Source organism: Xiphophorus hellerii, chromosome 1 (assembly GCF_003331165.1).
Source record: "Xiphophorus hellerii strain 12219 chromosome 1, Xiphophorus_hellerii-4.1, whole genome shotgun sequence".
Lineage (NCBI taxonomy): Eukaryota > Metazoa > Chordata > Actinopteri > Cyprinodontiformes > Poeciliidae > Xiphophorus > Xiphophorus hellerii.
In genome coordinates, this window is record NC_045672.1 from 25,834,243 (window position 1) to 25,855,141 (window position 20,899).

General features: G+C 37.8%; 1 protein-coding gene across 1 annotated transcript; it reads left to right on the top strand.

Annotated features, from left to right (window-relative positions):
• Positions 1-1,248: 1,248 nt before the first annotated feature.
• samd10a (sterile alpha motif domain containing 10a) lies at positions 1,249-20,595 on the top strand. The gene is made up of 5 exons (XM_032548682.1): positions 1,249-1,776; positions 4,835-5,016; positions 15,986-16,154; positions 17,511-17,651; positions 20,311-20,595. The coding sequence occupies exons 1-5, from the start codon at positions 1,764-1,766 to the stop codon at positions 20,331-20,333; spliced, it is 528 nt and encodes a 175-aa protein (XP_032404573.1). The 5' UTR covers positions 1,249-1,763; the 3' UTR covers positions 20,334-20,595.
• The last annotated feature ends 304 nt before the right edge of the window (positions 20,596-20,899 follow it).

Below are 20,899 nucleotides of genomic sequence, written 5' to 3' on the forward strand. Positions count from 1 at the left end.
TTTAGTTGAAATTAAATTTTAGCTTTCTGTGTGCTCTTGAACTATGTCAAAACCAATGCCCTCATATGAGGACAATGGGTCTGTTTTTGCACATACATTTTCTCCTTGTCATTTGGGATCATAAGGACCCAATTAGCCTAAAAATGAAATTTTAGCTTTCTACAATAAGTGGTTATCTCAAAACCCAATGTCCTCAGACGAGGACATTGGGTCTATCTGTGTGACGATAAGACCATTCAATCAATGTTATTATTTACATCTGTGTTTACAAAAATGTAATGTCCTCATATGAGGATGCAGGGTCTCAGGAGGATACAGCGGCGGCGCGGCTATGGATGGCATGTAAAAGGATTGTTTTTGCCTTCCAGCGTTGTCCGCATGCGCTAAATTTCCTTATGTAAGCAATTACATTCAGGTGGTCTACATTTATATATCTGATTAAGTCAGTGCCCCACCAGCTTTGCACCTCACCGCATTATATATATATATATATATATATACAAAAACGGGTTTATATATTTATATATAAACAAAAATTCTAATTATAAATCAGCTAGAAAATAAGCAACAAAGTACTAATAATCTAAATTCTAAGATTTAACTAAAAATGGAGAGATTGCTCCTACACTCCAGCCCCTAATTGTGCATTAAATCGCAATTACATCTCTTATAAGTCTTGCTTATATATACAGCAGTTGTATAACTATTGAAGGCAGAGCTGGCCCCTAGCTGCCTAGGGCCCCAACACCAGAACATCATATGATTTTATTGTAGGGTTTTCACGTTGCGCATATTTTACAAATATCTTCTTACTTTTAAAGCAAAAGATATTAAACTTGCTAATGTGTTTACTGTAAATTCATTGTTTGTCTGCAGATGTTACTTTTAAATACTTAAATTAATATGCAACACTTAATTACCACTATGCATTTCAAAATGCAAATTAATTAGAGCACAATGAAGCATGTGCATTATGCTTAGATCATTGTAGCTAAGAATGTAGTAAATGTCACATGTTATGTGGGGCCTCGAATTAAAATCTGGTTAGGGCCCCCAAAATCCTTGGGCCGCCCCTGACTGATTGATCGTGCTATAAGATGGCAATATGTGCCTGGAAAATGCATAACACTGTCCCTTTAAGCAATCTACAAGCCAAGATGAGCTCATAATAATGACTTTGACTATTCCTGACAGCAGCTTATAGGTCGCCTAACCAGTCTTTACCATAAGACCGGGTCAGTACTCAGGGAGAGGCAACTTGTCCTGCAGCTCTTCTGCTCTAAAAGCGTCCATCAGAAAGACAGAGCTCCCTCTCTGTGAGGAAAGGCAGAGGGGAATCCCCTCTGGTGGATGCTGCAGAGATGATGAGAAGCCTTTTCATCCGCGCTGTTTCTCAGTCTCTCTGCGAGCCGCGTTAATTACAGGGCCCGGGGCCGCTCTTTGAGCTCACCGCGCTCCTCCTGAGAAACAGCCGCGCGTGTCATTCTCACGAGAGAAGGAGAGGAAGAAAAAACAAAAACAAACACAGAAGAAGGCGCACGCGCAGGAAGCTCCCGGAGCCCGTCTCGGGGAAATATTCCTGCGTGCCTGGAGTGAGTTCAGCCCACTCTCGGCGCAGGACGTCAGCTGGTTTTAACCACCAGAACCGGGAGGATGTGGAGCGACGCAGCGCAGGAAACTTTCTGCTGGAGAGGAGGAGAGGCGCGTCGCTCCGCGGAAACCATGGGAGACACTCACTAAACTCACTCCAGCTCGGACTCGCCATGGCTGTGGACGGTAGGAAGCTTTATATTCCTGTCCTAATCATTCATTTGTTCCTGTCTTTTTCAGGAAAACAAGCTGAATTTAGCGAGACGGTGTGCAGTTCCGGTTTGTTCACTTGTCAAACCAGTTTCGTTGGGTAAATGCAAGCAGCTGGTAACAAAGCGCCTCCTGTGCGCTCTCAGGGAGATTCAGCTGAGGTCAAAGCATCCATTATCAGCCAAAAACTGGGTTGTTCTCAATCTATAGGGCAGCGTACATAAATGCCCGCAGGGCACAATCTGCTGATGGACAGAGACAGGGTGCTGAAAGAGGAAAATCAGCATCTGCAACACATCATCAAAGCTCTGGTCAGCTCGAAAGCTTCGTTTGTATTGATTTGATTGATAACATAACATTTAAGCACACTTAGTGTTTAGTCTAGAATCTAGAGGGCTTCCTTAGTCAGATCCAAGGTTTCTGAGAGGGATTTTTAATGTCAACGTTAACCAAGAGGAGCTTTTATCTGCAGCACTCACTTCAGTGAAATTAAACAGTAATCAGGCTTCACTGAAGATGTTTGCAATCGGAAAAAAGCAATTTGTAATTAATGAGGACATTTTCCTCCCGCAGAAAAAAGAGAGAAAACAAGAGGATATGAAAAGGGGTAAAAAAAAAAAAAAAACTCTGACAAATGGGTTTAATTATGTGTTTTATAGCAGTGAAAGGGGCGTATTAGTGTTTACATCAGCAGAAGCAGCAAAGCTTCAAAGAAACCAGAATGCCATGCAGAGTTTTCTTAGATAACCTGATGATGAAGATGAAGCCATAATGACTGCTGGACTGCTCAGCGGGAGATCCAGAATGACAGCGAGGAGAGGCACGGCGCTAAAAACAAAAAACTCACTAGGACACTCTTTCATGAGCTGCTCAGAAACCAGCTCCCCCTCACTTCTCTTTTCCTTCTGGCCATCCTTTCAAATTGTGTCAGTCAACTTTGTAGCACATACTGATACAGCTGCACGCATATTTTTCAAAGTGAGAAAATCCGTCCAATCTGGCTCATGAATCTGTAATGACCCACGGCTTTCTGCCAGAATCTGTGCCAGTAACGGCGTGTTTACTATAGTTCCGCACTCTTTAATTACTGGATGTGGAGAAGCCACCTGCTGTTGAGGGGGCTTGGATCTCTGCCTGCAGGCCTCCTCGTAATGATGAGAAATTGGCTTGTCTCGCTGCTCTGACATCTGCTTACCAGCCTTTCACTAAAGGTAATTGTACCACCTGAGCTCTGGATTTCAAAGGCCTGCAGTGGTTAATGGAGCAGGTCAGATCAGGTATTTCATAATGACGTCGACTCTGAGTGATACTGACTACAGATTAATGGTATTTAGCACATGTGTCAAACTCTAGGCCCAAGGGCAAAATTTGGCCCACCCTAGCTTTTTATGTGGCCCTCTAGATTCTAAATACTAAGTGTGCTTAAATGTTACGTTATCAATCAAATCAATGCATTTTTTTTATCTGTTTACTGCGAAATTGTATCAATCGGTCCATAATAATTGAGAATTATTGTGGAAATTGATGCAAAATCAACAAATCCCAACATTTTTTTTGTGCTAATACATAATTGGAAGTTTATTGCAGATTTTTCTCAAAAATTGTCAAACTTTCTTACTTGTACTAAACAGCTGCCTCAGCCTTAATTGATGTCAGATTATAATCCATAATCTATACAACAAGTTATAAAATGTTGCATGGATAAGCGCAAAAATAGCAAATATTTCCAATTTAGTACCATAAACACTTTGATTTTTACTGCAAAAAATCACAAAAAGAATCACAAAATCTTGGAGCAACTGAAACGATGTTAAATTTTAAAAATTCATTAACTGTTTGTGAACAAGTTTTATCAATACATTCTGGCACAACTAGCTCTTTAAGAGCATTCATGACCTTGATTTGGCCCAAAACGAAATTAGTTTGACACCCCCGGTATAGAGAGTTATTACATTTACTTGAGAAACTTTATGGGGAAAAAATTACTTTTATGAGTATTTTTATTATGCTGTATCTAACCAAAAATTCACCAGAAACAGACACACACGGGCAGTTTTTGTTAATGTTTAATAAGTTTTATATTTATGGAAATTGTTTGGAAAAATTATTATTTTTAACATTTCCACATAATTTTATATTTTGGTCCATCTGATAATGTAATTCTTTTTAATGTTAAATGATTGATCTTTTGATTAGTTACTCAGCTTTTGAGCAGTCTTTTTTTTTTTTTTTCAAATATCGTGGTAAGCTTGAGTAATTTCTTGGATAGCCACTTTTTACTTTGAGTAAAAATGTATTTTTGTGTTCCTATTACCTGAGTACCCAAAACGTGTACTCATAAATTGGGTACCTGTTAATCTAAGAAACCCTCTGATGGTTTGTTAGATTAAAATCGGTTCCAATCGATTAACTAATAACGGCCGCGTAGACCTTCTTTTATTGTTGTAGTTTGGCCGCCATCCAGCAGAGGGCGCTGCAGGTCATTCGTAAGCGGAGCAGTTGACGCAAAAACAAAGATGGCGGCGGGTCGTAGCATAACGGGAACGTGGAGCTGTCCAAACAGAGTCCAGTGTGGGATAGAAAATGCACTTTAAGCGGTTCTCTTTAGACTTATTAACACTCGATAAATTCTTTAAGTTATCGCCTTAGTAGAGCTCATTGAGCCGAAGTGCATCACTGAGCTGCATCAACTATATTAAACAAAAGGTGAGGATGTGATGAACAGAAAAGTGGAGTGTGTTTATTAATGTGAGAAAACCACAGTTTTCTGTTTACTTAGTTGGTATTTATCCCAGCTGACACCAAAAAAAATGTTGAAATTAAAAAAATGCTCGCTAAACATTTACCGGAAAACGGTCGTCCCTCTTGATACAAAAGAAAATGTCCGCTTCTAAATTAGTCATTAGTCCACCTACAGTTTCAGTCAACTTTAGACTAACCCTTTAATTAATCATTTGTATCCGTAGGCTTTTGTTTTTAAGGCACTCAATATCTAAATCTGGTTGCTTTACTCCTTCTCCTGTTGTCTCTCCAGCTGCCTCCAGTTTCAGTTTCTGCAGGCCCGCTGTGGAGTACAGGGCTCTGCCTGAGGACTTCAAGCACCAGCTGAGTCGGCGGACAGGTGGGAATCTAACCTGGCATGACGGCCGAGGACAGAAAACGGCTGGGGGAAGAACCGTGAAGCTTCTGCAGCAGCCGGGCACGGAGGTCCTGCAGGTACAGAGAACCGACATGATGTCAGCACGTCAAACACCTGCGGCCATGTAATACCTGCCTGGTGTCATTACGCTCATGTTGGAGATGTACAGGATTAGTTTCAGTTAATATTTACAGTCTTAATAAGAAGAGAGAACTCAGTGTTCCGATTCCAGGGTTTGGATAAAAATGGATCAGATCCCAGTAAATATAATATGGTCTTAAACCAGGTTCTAAACATGATTTAAACGTGAAATAATTTATATAAAAACACACAACAGATTTCGTACTGTTAGTATTTCTTAAATCTTTAGCTAAATGTGAAAGTTGTGAGAAGATTCATATGCAGTACTGAAAAATCAGGAAAAGGATTGAATGTGGTTGAAACTTTGGAGAATGGAGAAATGTTACCATTTCTAGACTTTATCTTCTATCCCAAACCGAAACTTTAATCAATCAATCAATCAATCAATCAATCAATCATGTTTTAACATAAATGTCAATTTGACCAAATGTGGAAAAATCTTAGTGACGAAAAGCTAATTAGACTTAATGAAGTGTAAAAGCATAAAAAGTAGAATCTGCTCTGATGTTGCCGTTTTATATTACATGAAATCCTTTTATTTTATTTCAATTTATAGATAAAAATGTTAGTAGGTGTGAGCAATATGGGCTTAAAGTTTTATCACAATATTTTCTGTTTCCATCATCAATAAAAATGATAAGAGCTACTTATTACTGTTATCATGTAAACAGTAATAAGCTACTTATTACTGTTATCATGTAAACAGTAATAAGCTACTTATTACTGTTATCATATCACATAAAGAAGTTTGAATTGTATGACTTAGCTTCACACAGTAACTGCTTCTAATCATATTTTCAAATTAAATATTTATTGAACTAACAGTGAAGAAAAAAGTAAGACTATGAGTTTTAGGGGGTTTAAACATCATTAATTGGAATTTATTGTGATTTTTATTATAATTCTTATGATAAGAAATGTATCATGATAAACGATAAATGATATAATAAATTCAAAAGTTGTTTTTACATCAGGGCTGTCAAACTCATTTTCATTTTGGGTCATATAAAAAATCTGAATGTTCTTAAAGGGCCGGTTGTGCCAGAATATATTGATAAAACCAATTAAATTGTTAAAATATCACTAAATAGCTAGTCCTCCAGGATTATGTGATGTTTTAGTGTTTTTTTGGCAATCAAAATTACAGATTTTGTGGTACCAATTCAAAAATGTTTGTAAAGCACTATTACAATATTTGTGCTGATGTTAAATGTGAAGTTTTATGGGGCGTGCTGTGGTGGCGCAGGGGGTTAGCACGCCCCACGTTTGGAGGCCTTAGTCCTCGACGCGGACGTCGCGGGTTCGACTCCCGGTCCCGACGACCTTTGCCGCATGTCTTCCCCCCTCTCCTCGCCCTCCTTCCTGTCTGCCTACTGTGGAAAAAATACGAGCCACTAGCGCCGCAAAAACTCTTCGGAGAAAAAAAAAAAAAAAAAAAAAAAGTGAAGTTTTATTACTCAATTACATACTACAATTTGACATCAAGTACTGCTAAGGCAGCAGTCACTTAAACTCAATATTTTGGAACAATTCTGATACAATTTGCAGTTAAATCAGAAAAAATGCAGAGATTTGTTGATTTTGTGTGAATTTTGCAGATTTGTGAAAACTGGAAGAACTTATTGATGTAATTTGGAGTTTAAAGGGCCGCATAAAAAGCTACGGGGGGCCAGATGTGGCCCCTGGGCCTTGAGTTTGACGCCTGTTCTACATCAACAATTCAGGGCATGAATTCATAAGCAGCTAATTTGGACCGGCCATCAGATTTCAACGACCCTCTCCAGCTATTTAAACACACAGGGAGCTCCTAGAACAAGTACGGCTAGAGGACGTTGAACCAAATGAGATGCAAATCTGATGATCTCCACTCCTGAGTTTATGGACAGAAGCTGTTACATGTGTATTTGTATCGCCACTAGCTCAGACTCTGGCAGCTTGTTAGAAGCTTTTATGTAAAACTTTGTTGCCAGAGAAAAAAACAACACAAACACAAACCCCATTCATTCCTCCCAGAGCAGCTGCCTGTGCTCTCGCTGCTAGATTCAGACAACTTCTCTGCTGATACATTTTTTTTTATTTCAGTCAAATTCCTTTTCATTATGTTGTCAGAACTTATTTATCGAACTTCGCCACTTGCAAATATGAGAGATTTTTGCTTGGCTGCAGACATTTGCCTCATTATTGTAATTACGCTGCAGCTGCTTTTTATAATCCTGGTATTTTCTTTTTGATCTCAACTTTGATCGCTGCAGCTGCAGAGTCGATAACGTCGCTTTTTCTGACTGCTGGATGTGATTTGAACATATTTCCTTGTTTTGTTTTGTTTTTTTTCGGTCAGAATAATTATGTGCCTGTGCCAAGAAGCCAGAATAAATGCAGCAATTCCCACACTTATTGACTCTCCCTGTATAAATAAATAAATTTTTGTTGGTGCAGTAGCATAACTTGGAAACTTCGATTTAAAATTTGATTACATTCAAATCCCACATTAACAAAATTAATTTTTTTCTCAAAAGTACAAGTTTTGAAGTTCTTACCATCTCTAACAAACAACCAAGTTTATTTAGTTTAAGTAACAAGGCAGTTCAAAGTGCAGAAAAACATTATAAACACATCATATAGTCAAAAATGAGTAACAAACATTACATTTTGTCAAGTGCCATTGTTAAAATTATCAACACACATTAAATATGTTGCTCAATGTTTTGTTTATCATGGTTCAAAATATTAAATATTATTTGCTAAACAAGAGGGGTTTTACTCTCGATTTAGAGGAACTCAGTGTTTCAGCTGTTTTCTAGAAGTTTGTTCCAGATTGGAGGTGCTTAACAAGTCCAACAGAACCCATATCAATTTCTTTTAGCTGCTGGCTGTTTGGCTAGATTATTATTTATTATTTATTTTGCCTCCAGACATTGAGCAGGATGTGAAAACAGGCTAAAAAACTAACAAAAGGTTCCTGTTAGAAACCTGAACCAGAAAGTGGCATTTCGGGGTCGCTAAGATGCTGTGGCTAAGCTAATAGCAGTGTAATTAGCCATGCATTAAAATAACCTAAGCCACTCTAACAGTAAATGTTATAAATAATGAGCCTTTTCCACTGGCGAGGAGCCTTTAACAACCTCCCATTAGGAAACATCAGTAAACCCGATGTTTCCTAATTAAAGAACTACTTTAATTCCTCACTACATTGTTTAATTTGATTTTCATTCATATGGACATGATAGAAATTCATTTACTCCGATCTGTTGGCTGGAGATGATCACTGCTCTGTATGGCAAGTTGTTTTAACATAAAATTGGTTTCACCTCATCTAAGATCCAGGTATCTGAAATTGGTTTATGACTAGACTGTATTAGTAACTTGATATATTTATAATCTGTCAGGTCTAAATACCTATTAGGGACAATTTAAACAAACACAGGAAAGACAAGAGAGTTAGATTCTTTGTACTCGCGAGGAGAACGGACAGAGATGTGCTTACAGTTACAAATCTCTAAACGCTCTGAAACACATCTGTCTGCTCCTCTCTTTTTATTACTTTTAGAAACCCTCGTACATTGGGCGCTTTGCAACTTCTAAAAGGGAGGGGCAAAACAATTTATCACATGGTTGCAGCGCTAAATGACATTTACTATCTAGACACATGTTATCTACTCTCTAGATCCTTCTTGCTTCAGTCAAGTACCAGACACGGCGCCGGGTAAGACACGTTGTATATAACACAAGAAAGCAGAATTTATTGCTGGGCAATAAACTCTGCTAGAAGAGTTGTCTCCGCTATCTCCCAGGAAGGAATCAAAGTTATTTAACACACAGAAACATTATCTAAATGTAACTACAAGGCTACATGATACAACGAATATTTGATAATACTAATAATACAATTTACCCAACATAATCATATTTTGAATATACAAAATACCTATATTTTGTATAGGTATTTACAAACCTATACCTATACCTAATAAGTGTGTATTAGGGACACACTTATTTTCTTAGTGTGTCCCTAATACCCCGCCATAGAAATCAGATCTGTTATGATAAAAATCTGAGGCTTTCTTTGTAATCCATGTCGCCCTAAGATGGACGATGTGATGTCTCGTTGAGGAAAACTTTCTCCTTTCTGCTGGTCTGCATCTTTTCCTCTGTACATAAAATCATGACTAGAATAAAAATCCCAGTCTAACAAGTCCTCCTCCTTTGTGGCTAATGGACACTTTGTTAGCAGAGAATGGGCGCTGCTCTCCCCCAGCGGCACGGCGGCTCTTACCGCCTTTTAGCTTTAAATAGTAAAGGTCTTCCAGCGCTCACACTTTGCTGCTGCACCACTGTGTCTGTTTATTGGGAAACGGAAATTATTGCGGCAGATAGCATCCAGTCGGCCGAGCCGGTCTCGTTACCCTCCTAGTTCTTTGTGAAACCCGGTCAGAAGCGTGAGCGGTTCCAGCTTAAATTAAAGTCTCTTGTTATCTGATGCAGCTTTGTCTCCTCACGCGGTCAGTGTTGTCAGCAGTCGCGGTTCATTTATGCTGTGAACTGGCCTCATTTAGAGCCCGCGGTTACAAGTCGGCTTTGTTTCCAGCCTATGAAAGGCGTTTTAAAAGGCCTTTAGGAGCTGAAGCTAAAGCTGCAAACAGAACTGGGCTGGGCTGATAACAGAGTCGCAGGCATTGCTTTGTTTGTCTCTTCTGCAGCGCACACAATGCAGCGGCTGGTTTATTTTCGTCTCATAGAACGTGAACTTAATCGTTGCTACACGGTTGTGCAGCTCTGTGAGCAGCATTATTACTGCTTCCACACTTCACCTTCATCTTTTACATGTCGTCCTTTCATTTACTCTTCCTGTATTCATCATCGGCGTTCTTTTGTTCCTTCGCTGGAGGCTCAGAGCAGCAACATGTTTCATTGTGGAATATTAAACATCCTTACTCAGGAGGTTCAATATTAAGGATTAAGTAAGGATTAAACATTAAGTCAAAATTCTTAGATTTAAGAATTCTGACTTTTTTTTCCAGAATTCTGACTTTTTCAGAAAATTTTGACTCTTTCTGAAAATTCTTTCTAAAAAATGTTCCTGAAAATTATTTTTTTCTCAAAATCCTGACTTTTCTTCTCAAAATTCTGACTTTTTCTTCAGATTCCTAACTTTAATCTCAAGAATTATAATAGTTTAAATTGTTTATTTATTGTTGTCAGGCAAATCTAATCTTAAAATTCAAATCTACCAAATAAATTTTAGGTTTACAAATTCAATCAGCGTGAAGAAACAGCTATATTATTTTCATATACTAACATAATTGAAAAATATTTAGTTATTTATTTGAATATTGACACAGAATTAGAATTCTGAGAAAGAACGTCTGAAGGAATTTATCTGGAGTAAAGTGTTAGATAAAACTGAAGATGTATATGTGGTTGGATTTTAAGAATGCCATTTTAAAAGTTGGCAGTATGTATATACTGTATATATATATAAACTGTGACATCACAATGTGACATCACAATATAACTCCAAAGGCAGAATTCTGACATCACCAGCGATTATATAAGCGCCTCACATCATCTACTTTCATCACAGCCGTTTAGCAGCCGTTGTTGACACATTTCTCTCGAGAATTTATTTAGCAGTTCACAGTAAGACTTTAAACTTTGTTTGGTGCACATTTCATTTGGAGATTTACATCAAACTTACCGTGAAATCTTTACCAAGTTTCTAGAGAACTAATTTTAACTTAGACCCTGAAACAAACAAAGGTTACAATGGAGTCCAACCAACCAAGAATAGAAGACGTTGCATCTGACAACATTGTTGAAAGGGAAATACAGCCACCCAATCCGCTCAAGCACAAGAAGAAGAAGGTGCCATTTGCAGTCTGGTTGGAGCAGCAAGAACTTAAGGTTTCTGCTGAAAATACCGAACCGCAGGACGTTTCACTTATAACTGAAAATGAATCGATCGCCAAATCGCTGGAGACACTGGATCAGAAAGACAAAAGTCCATCTACGGGTAAGCCCAAGGACAACATCCAGGCAGACAATTTAACTGAGGTTCCTGATGATCAGACAGCAGAAAATGTTCAAAGAGGGAGTTTAAATGAAATTCAAAATCGGCCCCACTCTTCTGACAAGACAAGTCAAGCAAACTGTTCGTGTCTTGCCAAATTTAAAGAGACTGAATTGAAATACAAAGAAATGCAGAAATACCTAATGACACAGCTTGATGAGATGTTCGATACGAATAAAAAACTAAGTGCTAAACTTAGACAGCAGCAAGAGCTGGTGAAGAAACTACTGTCAGAGAGCAGACAAAGCAAGGATTCAGTGGTTTCTGCTCAAATTCAGAGAGATTACCAAGAAATCCCAAAGAAGAAAACATTAAATTATCAATCTGCTTCGGTACAAACAGAGATGGATGGACAGGAAACCAGATATCCATTAAAACCAGTCAGTCGAACAATTTCAACACAAACTGAGATGGATGTGCTGGAAACCAGAGGTAACTTGAAACCGTCGGACAACAAAATGGAGAAATACTTAATGAAACAACTTGATGAGATGTTTGATACGAATAAGAAACTAAGTGCTAAACTTAGACAGCAGCAAGAGCTGGCGAGGAAAGGACTCTCAGAGAGCAGACAAAACAAGAAGTCAGTGGTTTCTGTTCAGACTCAGACAGATTGGCAAGAAATCCCAAAGCAGAAAACAGCAAATTATCAATCTGCTTCAACACAAACTGAGATGGATCTACAGGAAACCAGTTACCCAGTAAAACCAGTCAGTCAAACAACTTCGACACAAACTGAGATGGATCTACAGGAATCCAGTTATGAATTAAAACCAGTCAGTCAAAGTATTTCGACACAAACTGTCTCTTTAGTGCTACAAAAACAGCCCTCTGAAACACAACTGAATGGGCATCAGGATCAGCTGACCAAGATATTCCAGAGATCTACAGGTAAGAACAGGACAGAGTCACCAATGAAAGCTGCCTGTGAGCTGCAGATCCCCAATAATGAAAACGATGAACAACAGGAAGTTTCTATACTAGGAACAGTTGTGGATCATATAGCCTCCATTAAAACATACATTCATATGATTAAAACAGAGATCGCTAAAGTAGAGCAGATCAATGAAGCAGAAACTGTCTCTGAAACCCAACTAAGTGGGGACCAGCAAGATGACAAGAAACCATCAAAGAAATCTAAGTGCAAGAACAAAAGAAAGGCAGCAATGAAAGCTGCCTGTGAGCCGGAGACCCTCAACATTGATAAAGTTTCTGTGGAAGACACTGAAGAAGATGAAGTTTCAATACCGGAAAACTTCTTTTCCGAAATATTCGGTGATGAGACAGCCTCCATCATACCTGGGATTCATAGAAATGAAACAGTGATTGGTGAATTACAGCAGGCGACTGAAGACAAAATGGTGACAGAAATACAACAGAATGGGGATCAGCCAGATGATAAAAGACCATCGACTAAATCAAAATGTAAGAAAAAGAGAAAGACGGCAAAGAAAGCTAAACTAGAAACCATTGTAAATAAAATAGAGACGGATCAAAACTTTATCAACAGCACTGAGACACCAAAATCTGATTTAGAAACACTAGAGATCCCACAAACAGCTTCTGAGCAAATAGAGACAAAACCTTGCAAAGTCTCAGAAGATGTAACAGGTAGGGTTCCTGTAGTTTGCACAGAAGGGGAGAGTGGCCTTGTAGAAAAACAGAAAACATCGCCTCCACAGATGAATGTTACATTTAACGAAGATCGAATCCAAACTACACCTGAGGAATCAGAGACTCAAGCAGCTGGAGAATCAGCTGAGCAGAACAACGTCTCTGAACCAGAAAAGAGCCCCATGAAAAAGATTTCTCTGTGGAGGCGAATCAAAAAGGCTCTAACTCCCTCATGTCTGCGCCAGTTCAAAGGCAGAAGTAACGTCCATCCAGCGTAGACATCAATTTATGTCTCCAGTATCTTAGATTTAAAAGGGGGGTGGGGCCATGTGTGGGTTGGCTGGTTGGTGCTAATTGGAAAAAAAGCTACTGTTGTTGTTAATTGGACATTTTAATATGAAAAGCCAGGACTGCACGGTGGGAAACGGTCTCCCCGTGTAGCTGTGGGTTCACTCCGGGTGCTCCGGCTTCCCCCACGTTCAACATCAGTACTCATGTTCATTCGTTGTAAGATTTTTATTTCTAATTCTAAACAGACAATAAGACAACCACATTTATTAATTAAAGGGAGAATTGGACAAAGAAAATGTAAACAACATGGGACAAAAAGAGCCTTTTAGAAGTCTAAACTATACAAATTGGAAAAAATTTAGAAAATTATTTATCTTTCTGGGCAAGATATATATCTATATCTAAATTTAATTATATATATAGACATAGATATCTATCTATATGTATCTACATATAGATATCTGTCTATATCTATATGTAAATCTGTGTCTCTCTCTATAAATGTATATAAATCTATATATAGATATCTACCTATTGATATCAATCTATCTTTTTATATATATACATACAAATATATGTATGTATATTTATATATGATATTTATATCTATCTATTGATATCTACTGTATATATATATACAGTATATATATCTATCTATATATATGTATATATATAGAGATAGATAGATATCCATATACAGTACAGACCAAACGTTTGGACACACCTTTTAATTCAATGAGTTTCCTTTATTTTCATGACTATTGACATTGTAGATTCACACTGAAGGCATCAAAACTATGAATAACACATGTGGAAATATGCACTAAACAAAAAATGTAAAACAACTGAAAATACCCCTTATATTCTAGTTTCTTCAAAGTAGCAACCTTTTGCTGTGATTACTGCTTTGCACACACTCTGCATTTTCTTGATGAGCTTCAAGAGGTAGTCACCTGAAATGGTTTTCACTTCATAGGTGTGCCCTGTCAGGTTAATAAGTGGGATTTCTTGCCTTATAAATAGTCATGAAAATAAAGAAAACCCATTTTAATTAGAAGGTGTGTCCAAACTTTTGGTCTGTACTGTACATGTGGTTGGATTTTAAGAATGCCATTTTAAAAGTTGGCAGTACGTATATACAGTATATATTTATATATATATATATATATATATATATATATATATATATATATATATATAATATTCCCTCTTGCATATAAACGGCTCCCTGCTGAGTCCTCACTGTAAGCTCATCTTTATTCTGTGAAATTCAAGAAAATCAGAGTTGGAGAAAAAGCCGAACTTAGTGAACTTTAAAACTGACTTGCTGATGAACGACAACAGGATTACTGATGTACAGTTTTACATCCTGGACATTTTTAAAGCTACTCACCACCCAGACCTTAATTCAAACCTAATCAAACTTTCTCCAGATGTTGCTTGGGACATGCAGAACACGTTAGGGGCAGTTTAACTTTTTCTTATTTTGTTTAATTGCAGGTCTCGTCTTCCACATAAAAACAAGCCTCCACATGTGCATTCCTCTGATGACATCACATGAGGTTTAAGGAAGCTGATTGTCCTGATTTCTTCTGAGTACATCTTGTTTCTCTCTCTTTATCGCTTGTTTTTGATCAAATTCCTTCCTCAAAGACGTTTTCTTGTAATCTGCAACAAGAAGCTGGGTTTGTGTGATAAAACACATGGAGGTCGTTTGTGAAGAAGACTTTAAAAGTCAGATTTTATCACTGGAGATTTCTAGTGATTACTTGGTCAGTTTTCAACAATGACATTCATGTTTTCTGCAGAGCTGAAAACAGTTGATCATCGGCCATTTTCTACTGATTTCATCTCCATTCTGTGCCTCTTGTGATGTCATCGACTCAAATACACACCAAGAAGATTTTCATAAATTCATATGACAATGAAGTCTTAACAGAAGGAGAATAATGTGGCTATTTTACGAGAACTCCAGCATGGAAAAATAAATGATTTATTACCAAAACCTTTTTCTCTTTAAAACAACTTTTTCTTGTAATTTTAAGTCGTTCTTCTGGCAAAATTGTATTTTAATATGTCTACTATTCTCGCAATTACACCATAAAACTCACAGAAGGGATGACTGAAATAAAAGCCACTTTTTGAAAACATTTTCTGTCATTTGTAATTTCTGCTTTAGAAAATTGAAAAAAATAAAAACAGATTAAATTCAAACATTTGCGATAGAGTATGCAGAACATACGAAGCAACAAGTTTATGAAAAATAATGAGAATAAAGTCAAAATAATACCAGAATAAAGCTGTAGTGCTCTGACTTTACTCTTGTATTGTTTCAGCTTTATTCTCGTACAGTTAAAATCGGATTTGGTATGAAAAAAATCTTAGATTTAACTATGAAGCCATGTTGCTCAGCACTATTGCATACGGTATGTATGCAATACATACCGTATCAGCATAGGCCACTGATCCCAGTGGCCTATGTTTGAGTTTTCCACAACACATGCAGAGACTCAGCATCATAAATACTGATTCTGGTTGTCAGAGTTCAGCTTAAAATTAAATTCAGATCCACGAAAGATTGAAAACTCTTCAGAGACGTTTGTGTTTCTGCATACATTTCAGATGCATTTCCAATATCTGGCAAAAAGCTTGCAAACATGACTGTCTTCAGGACTGTGTTGTGACCCGTTTCTGCAAGTAAATATTTCCATTAACTGTTGGTCAGTCCTGCAAATCACCTTTGAACAAAGCAGTTTACATTCTGAAGTGGTGGTGGTTTCCCTCATGAATATAAATGACTTTTTCAGCCTTTATGCTCGGCTGCAGCCGTCTTTTCAACACAGCGCGAGGCCGCAGTAAAGATTTAAACGTTGAGCTACATTTTCTCTTGTTTTGTCCTGAAAGTTTTGCTGCTTGTCTGTTTTTTTTTTCAGTACCGCTCCAGTGACAATTACGGCATCTATCACACGAGTCCAACGCAGCCCAGCCTGATCCGGCCCGTCGTTCTCTGGTCGCAGCAGGATGTCTGTAAATGGCTGAAGAAACACTGTCCACACAACTACCTGACCTACGTGGAGGCGTTCTCGCAGCACGCCATCACAGGTTCACCCATCAGAAGACACATAATCACCTTTTTAAAGTGATCTGACAGTAAATCAGACTAAACTTTTCCTGTTTTAGCTCAGTTAGAATTTTCAATTTCTTTAGAGAATTGATAAAATTACATAAAATAAGGGTGTTTTCAGAATCTGTTTGATTTGGAACCAAAATTGCAACTTTTGTTACATTTTCAGCTGCTGTGGTTCACTTTCACACTGCGCTGTCAAATGATCCAAACTAATTGAAAAACCTGTTCCCCTCCTTGCCTGTGGGGGGGCTACACCAAGAACTACTGAAGGAAATGACATAAAAACCTCAAAAGCAGACGTTAAATGTAAATAAAAATGGAGTAGCGGTTGTAGGATTTATTTTTTGTCTTTCTTAAAAGACCATTTCTCCCTTTAACATTAGACTTGTGGTAACACAAGTCTAACGTTTGGTTGTATTTACCCAGAATCCTCTGCGCTGTAGTCCACTTTCTGCTTTTTTGCGATCTCCTTGTGATTTACACTTGAATTCAAACCGCACCAGAGTTTAATTCAACCGAACAGGACCTACAGACCTGTAGGTTAGTTTGCTTTTTTGGTTGTATCAGAGTTTGATTGCACATTCACATTTCCCCTCAGGAACCTGACTTTCTAGACAAATGAACTTGAGTTTGATTAAAGCGGACTAAACAGACCCTTGCAGTGTTTTCACACCAGCCTTGTTCGGTGCTCTTTAACTGAACTCCAGTCCGGTTCATTTGGCCAAGTGTGAACGTGCAGTCAAACTCTGACGCAACCAAAAAAGCAAACCAGTCCATCTAAAAACCTCGGTCTCAGTTCGGTTGAAGTGAACTCTGGAGCGGTTTGAATGCATATGTGAAGACCAAATGGACCAGATACCCATCCAAAAGAAGGAACTGGACTATAATGCAGGGCATTCTGAGTAATAGCAACCAAAACAAACGTGCCAGTAGGAGAAATGGTCTTTTACCAAAGACAAAAGAGAAATTCCACAACCACTAAAATCTGACGTTTGTCCATTTTGTTTAAATTTTGTGAAAAAGAAAGTTGTGCTCAGTGTCTTCTTCTGAGAGTTTTGTATTGTTTTCTTCAGTGGTTCTTGACACAGCGCCCCCAAGGGTGACAAGGGGAACAGGTTTTTTCAGTTAGTTTGGATCATTTGACACATGGCGAAAGCAAACCACAGTAGCTGAAAATGTAACAAATTTTGCAACTTTGGGCCAAAGTCAAACCGAGCCTAACGGACTATCAGGTGTGAAAACATCCTTAGACTAATTTTCGTCAGAATAGTGGAAAAGCCTAAATGATGATGTAAAGACTAAGATGTCTGAAAGCAGCTTTCACTTTGCAGGCCGAGCTTTGTTGCGTCTAAACGGGGAGAAGCTGCAGAGAATGGGTTTGGTGCAAGAGACGCTTCGGCAGGAGCTGCTGCAGCAGGTGCTGCAGCTCCAGGTGCAGGAGGAAGGGCGCAACCTGCAGCTGCTCAGCAGAGGTAAACAGAGGCGTCTTCAGGGACCTTTCAGACATTTTCACACAACAAAAACAAAAATCTGTAGTTTCTGCAGCCATGTTTATTAAAATAAAAATAATACTGTGGCATTAATTGGAATTAGTTTGGCTATTCTGACATTAAAAAGAGAAATTCTCCTGTATTTTCTCTCCTTCTGGATGTTTCTCCTCTCTGGTCTCCAGCGGTGAGCTCACAGCTGCAGCTCAGGCTCCCTGCTGTGCAGAACATGATCGAGCTGCAGCTGAACAAAAATCTGGACAAAACCTGAGAAAATAACTTGAGATGCCGATCGATTCTTTTTATCCTGCTTTTACATTTTCACTTTCATTCTCCCATCTTATCAGACTCAGACAACACAGGTGAAGTTCTCCAAGTAGTTTGAAAGTTTTCTGACTTAGAAACTTAATGCTGTCTTTTTAATTTACCAGATAGAAACAAAAAGCATCAATTTATTTTTTAATTATGCCAGACACAGTCAAATATTTAAATGTGTATACAGAAGGCTTTTTTAGTTGTTTGACTCATTGTTTTGCTACAAATTTAAATTTAACAAAAAATTAATAAGTCACTAAATTGAACATTTATATTGTTTCTATTAAGCTGAATTAGTTTACCCTGACTTCTCGGTCTTCATTTGATGTTTTGTTTTGACTGTAGTTCTGTTTTTATGATCACTAACACTGAGGAAATGGCCTGATTTTATTTTTCTCTGAACTCCTAGGCTTTAACGGTCAAATAACAAAGAAAGGGGAAAAAATTTGTCCTAAACAACCAAAAGCTGCAGGAGCATCTTAATAAGAGTATTATTGAGTAAAATGAATATTATTCTTTTATCCTATGAACTACTGACAACATGTCTCTGAAATTCCAAGCAAACATTTAGTATTTATTGGCAGAAAATGGGAAATGGTCAAAATAACAAAAAAAAAAGCAGTCCTTTCAGGTCTCAAATAATGCAAAGAATACAAGTTTATATTTATTTTGAAACAACAATACTAATGTTTTAACTCAGGAAGAGTTCAGAAATCGATACTTGGTGGAATAACGAGGAGGTTTTCAGTCGGGTTCTCTGCAGTGACTCTTAGTTTTTTCCAGAGCTGTCTGTAAAGCTTAGTGGAAGGAAGAAATGTGTACAAACAACAAGGATAACAGAGGTATTGAGAGGATTGAGAAACAAAGTCCATTGTAAGTTCCTTGTATCAACGGTTTTCTGACACAGAAACGATGACTCTCCTGGATATTTTCAAGTATTAAATGTAAATTCAAACTTCACTTTTATTACATATGCGAATGAGGTAGAGCACTATAAAAACACAAAGTCTGTTTAAGTCTATAAGGTTTAACAACTAAAAGACAGAGCCATACTGTCTGCAACATCTTATCTGTTTTCACCCTGGCAGATGCAGTAGATATGAAATGATAGGGGCAGAAAAAATGTTTGTACAGTTTATCTTTCATGTATGGACGAGTCAGAAAAACAAACATCTAATCTAACTCTGGCTCTGCCTGTAGTGCCTGAACTTTCATTTGTTTAAAAATAATTGGTCAGTTGACCTCATCATAGCTGTTAAACTACTGGGGACCATTAAATAAAATTCTCATTTTTTACAGTTTTATATTTACAGCTGGGTCTCAGCTGTTTCTAAAAACAGCCCAAGTGGTTAAAAAAAAAAACCTACCTAGATGTTTCTGGGATTAAGTTAAAGTTTTTTTGGTGTCTGGAAAATGAGCCGTTTCAAAACTTTCCCAATTATCAAGTCACGCTCGACAGGTACTGTTCTGTTACCTAGCAACCCCAACCGAGCTCAGCCTCGTTTGGCAACGCAATCGGAGCTCCAGCGTATTTGGACAGCCAGTTTTATCTCTGTATGTGCTGTACAATGGCTGCTGGAAAAGACAAAGAGTTTTTTTTGTTGACTTACCATCCAGAAGCCACTTGCTGCATTCTTGTGTTTGTGCAGGAGGTTCTATGAATGCTTTTCAAAGATGTACAGTTTTATAATTGCGCATCTGTTCGCAGCCATTTTCATGTTTGAGTGTAAACGTTGAGTTTCGGGGCGTGGACAGCAGCAGCGTATTTGGATTTAAAGTGACAGGATGCCATAAAACAGCTTGTTCTAAAAGGATCTCAAAACTGAAATCTTAGAATAAATTTGTGCAAAAAATGTGAAGAACATGTTTTGTATAGACCATAGATCTTTCCTAAACTGATCAGTGAACCATAATGGATCAGCTTTAAAGAAAAGAGAACTTTCAACAGTGCTCACTTCTCATTCTGTGGCTTTTCTTCAATGGTTTAAATAAAAAAAAACAACATTGTGCTGTTTTTCCAGAGCATTGTAAGCTTGATTGTTTTCTGTCTGTTCCCTGGCAACTGCTCAGAAACAAACCCTCCTTCTGTCTTTTTCAGTGACAGCAAATTGTTGTTTTTACACTTTGACACGGCGCAGGCTTCACTAACAAGCTCTAGCATGTCAGACGGGTCGGTTGGTGGATTCTTCCCTTGTGTGTGAAGCCGTCCCAGCTGTTTCCAATCATACTGCGTGGATGAAATAAGAAGCAGCTGCTTACAGCTGGGATACCGAAAAATAAGCAAGTTAAATGGCACTGAATGTTTCTGATGGTGTTTTTATTCTTCTAGGTTCTTTTGGAAGAATATCTTAGCTGGAGAAACTGGACGCACTGATGAGGAATAAATCCATCCGAGCTGCAGAATGATGTTGAAAGATTTTAACTCAACATCGGCTTGACGGACAGACGCCATCTTTACAGACTGTGAACTGTGATGAAAAAAGCATCATGACAATCTGATCTCATGTTGTACTGCTCTGATTTCTGCTTAATTGTTATATTCATGTGTATCTTTAAACATTGTCTGATTTTTTTATGTCAACAATTTAATTATTAAACAAAACTATTAAAATACCGGTGCTTCTTTGTGTGTCAGTTGTTTTGAGATATGAGATGGACAGAGTTGGGTAGTAACTAGCTACATTTACTCAGTTACACTTTTAGGAGTATTTTTACTACGCTGTACTTTTTACTTTTACTTCAGTAATTTGTTATGAAGTATTTCTACTCCTGAGTAAAATTTCTGGATTGTTTACCCACTGAATGGAGAAAAAAAACCTATAGTTTTTGTTAGATTATTTTTTATTGAATTTTTATTTTATTTTACGTGTATGAGTTATTGTCATTTTCATCCTTAAAATACCAAAATATCCACTTAT

Bases quoted from the DNA above. Each gene is read 5' to 3' on its own strand.
- samd10a (XM_032548682.1), top strand. The intron at 5,017-15,985 runs GTACAGAGAACC...TTTTTTTTTCAG, and splicing joins CGGGCACGGAGGTCCTGCAG to TACCGCTCCAGTGACAATTA. The intron at 17,652-20,310 runs GTAAACAGAGGC...TTATTCTTCTAG, and splicing joins CCTGCAGCTGCTCAGCAGAG to GTTCTTTTGGAAGAATATCT.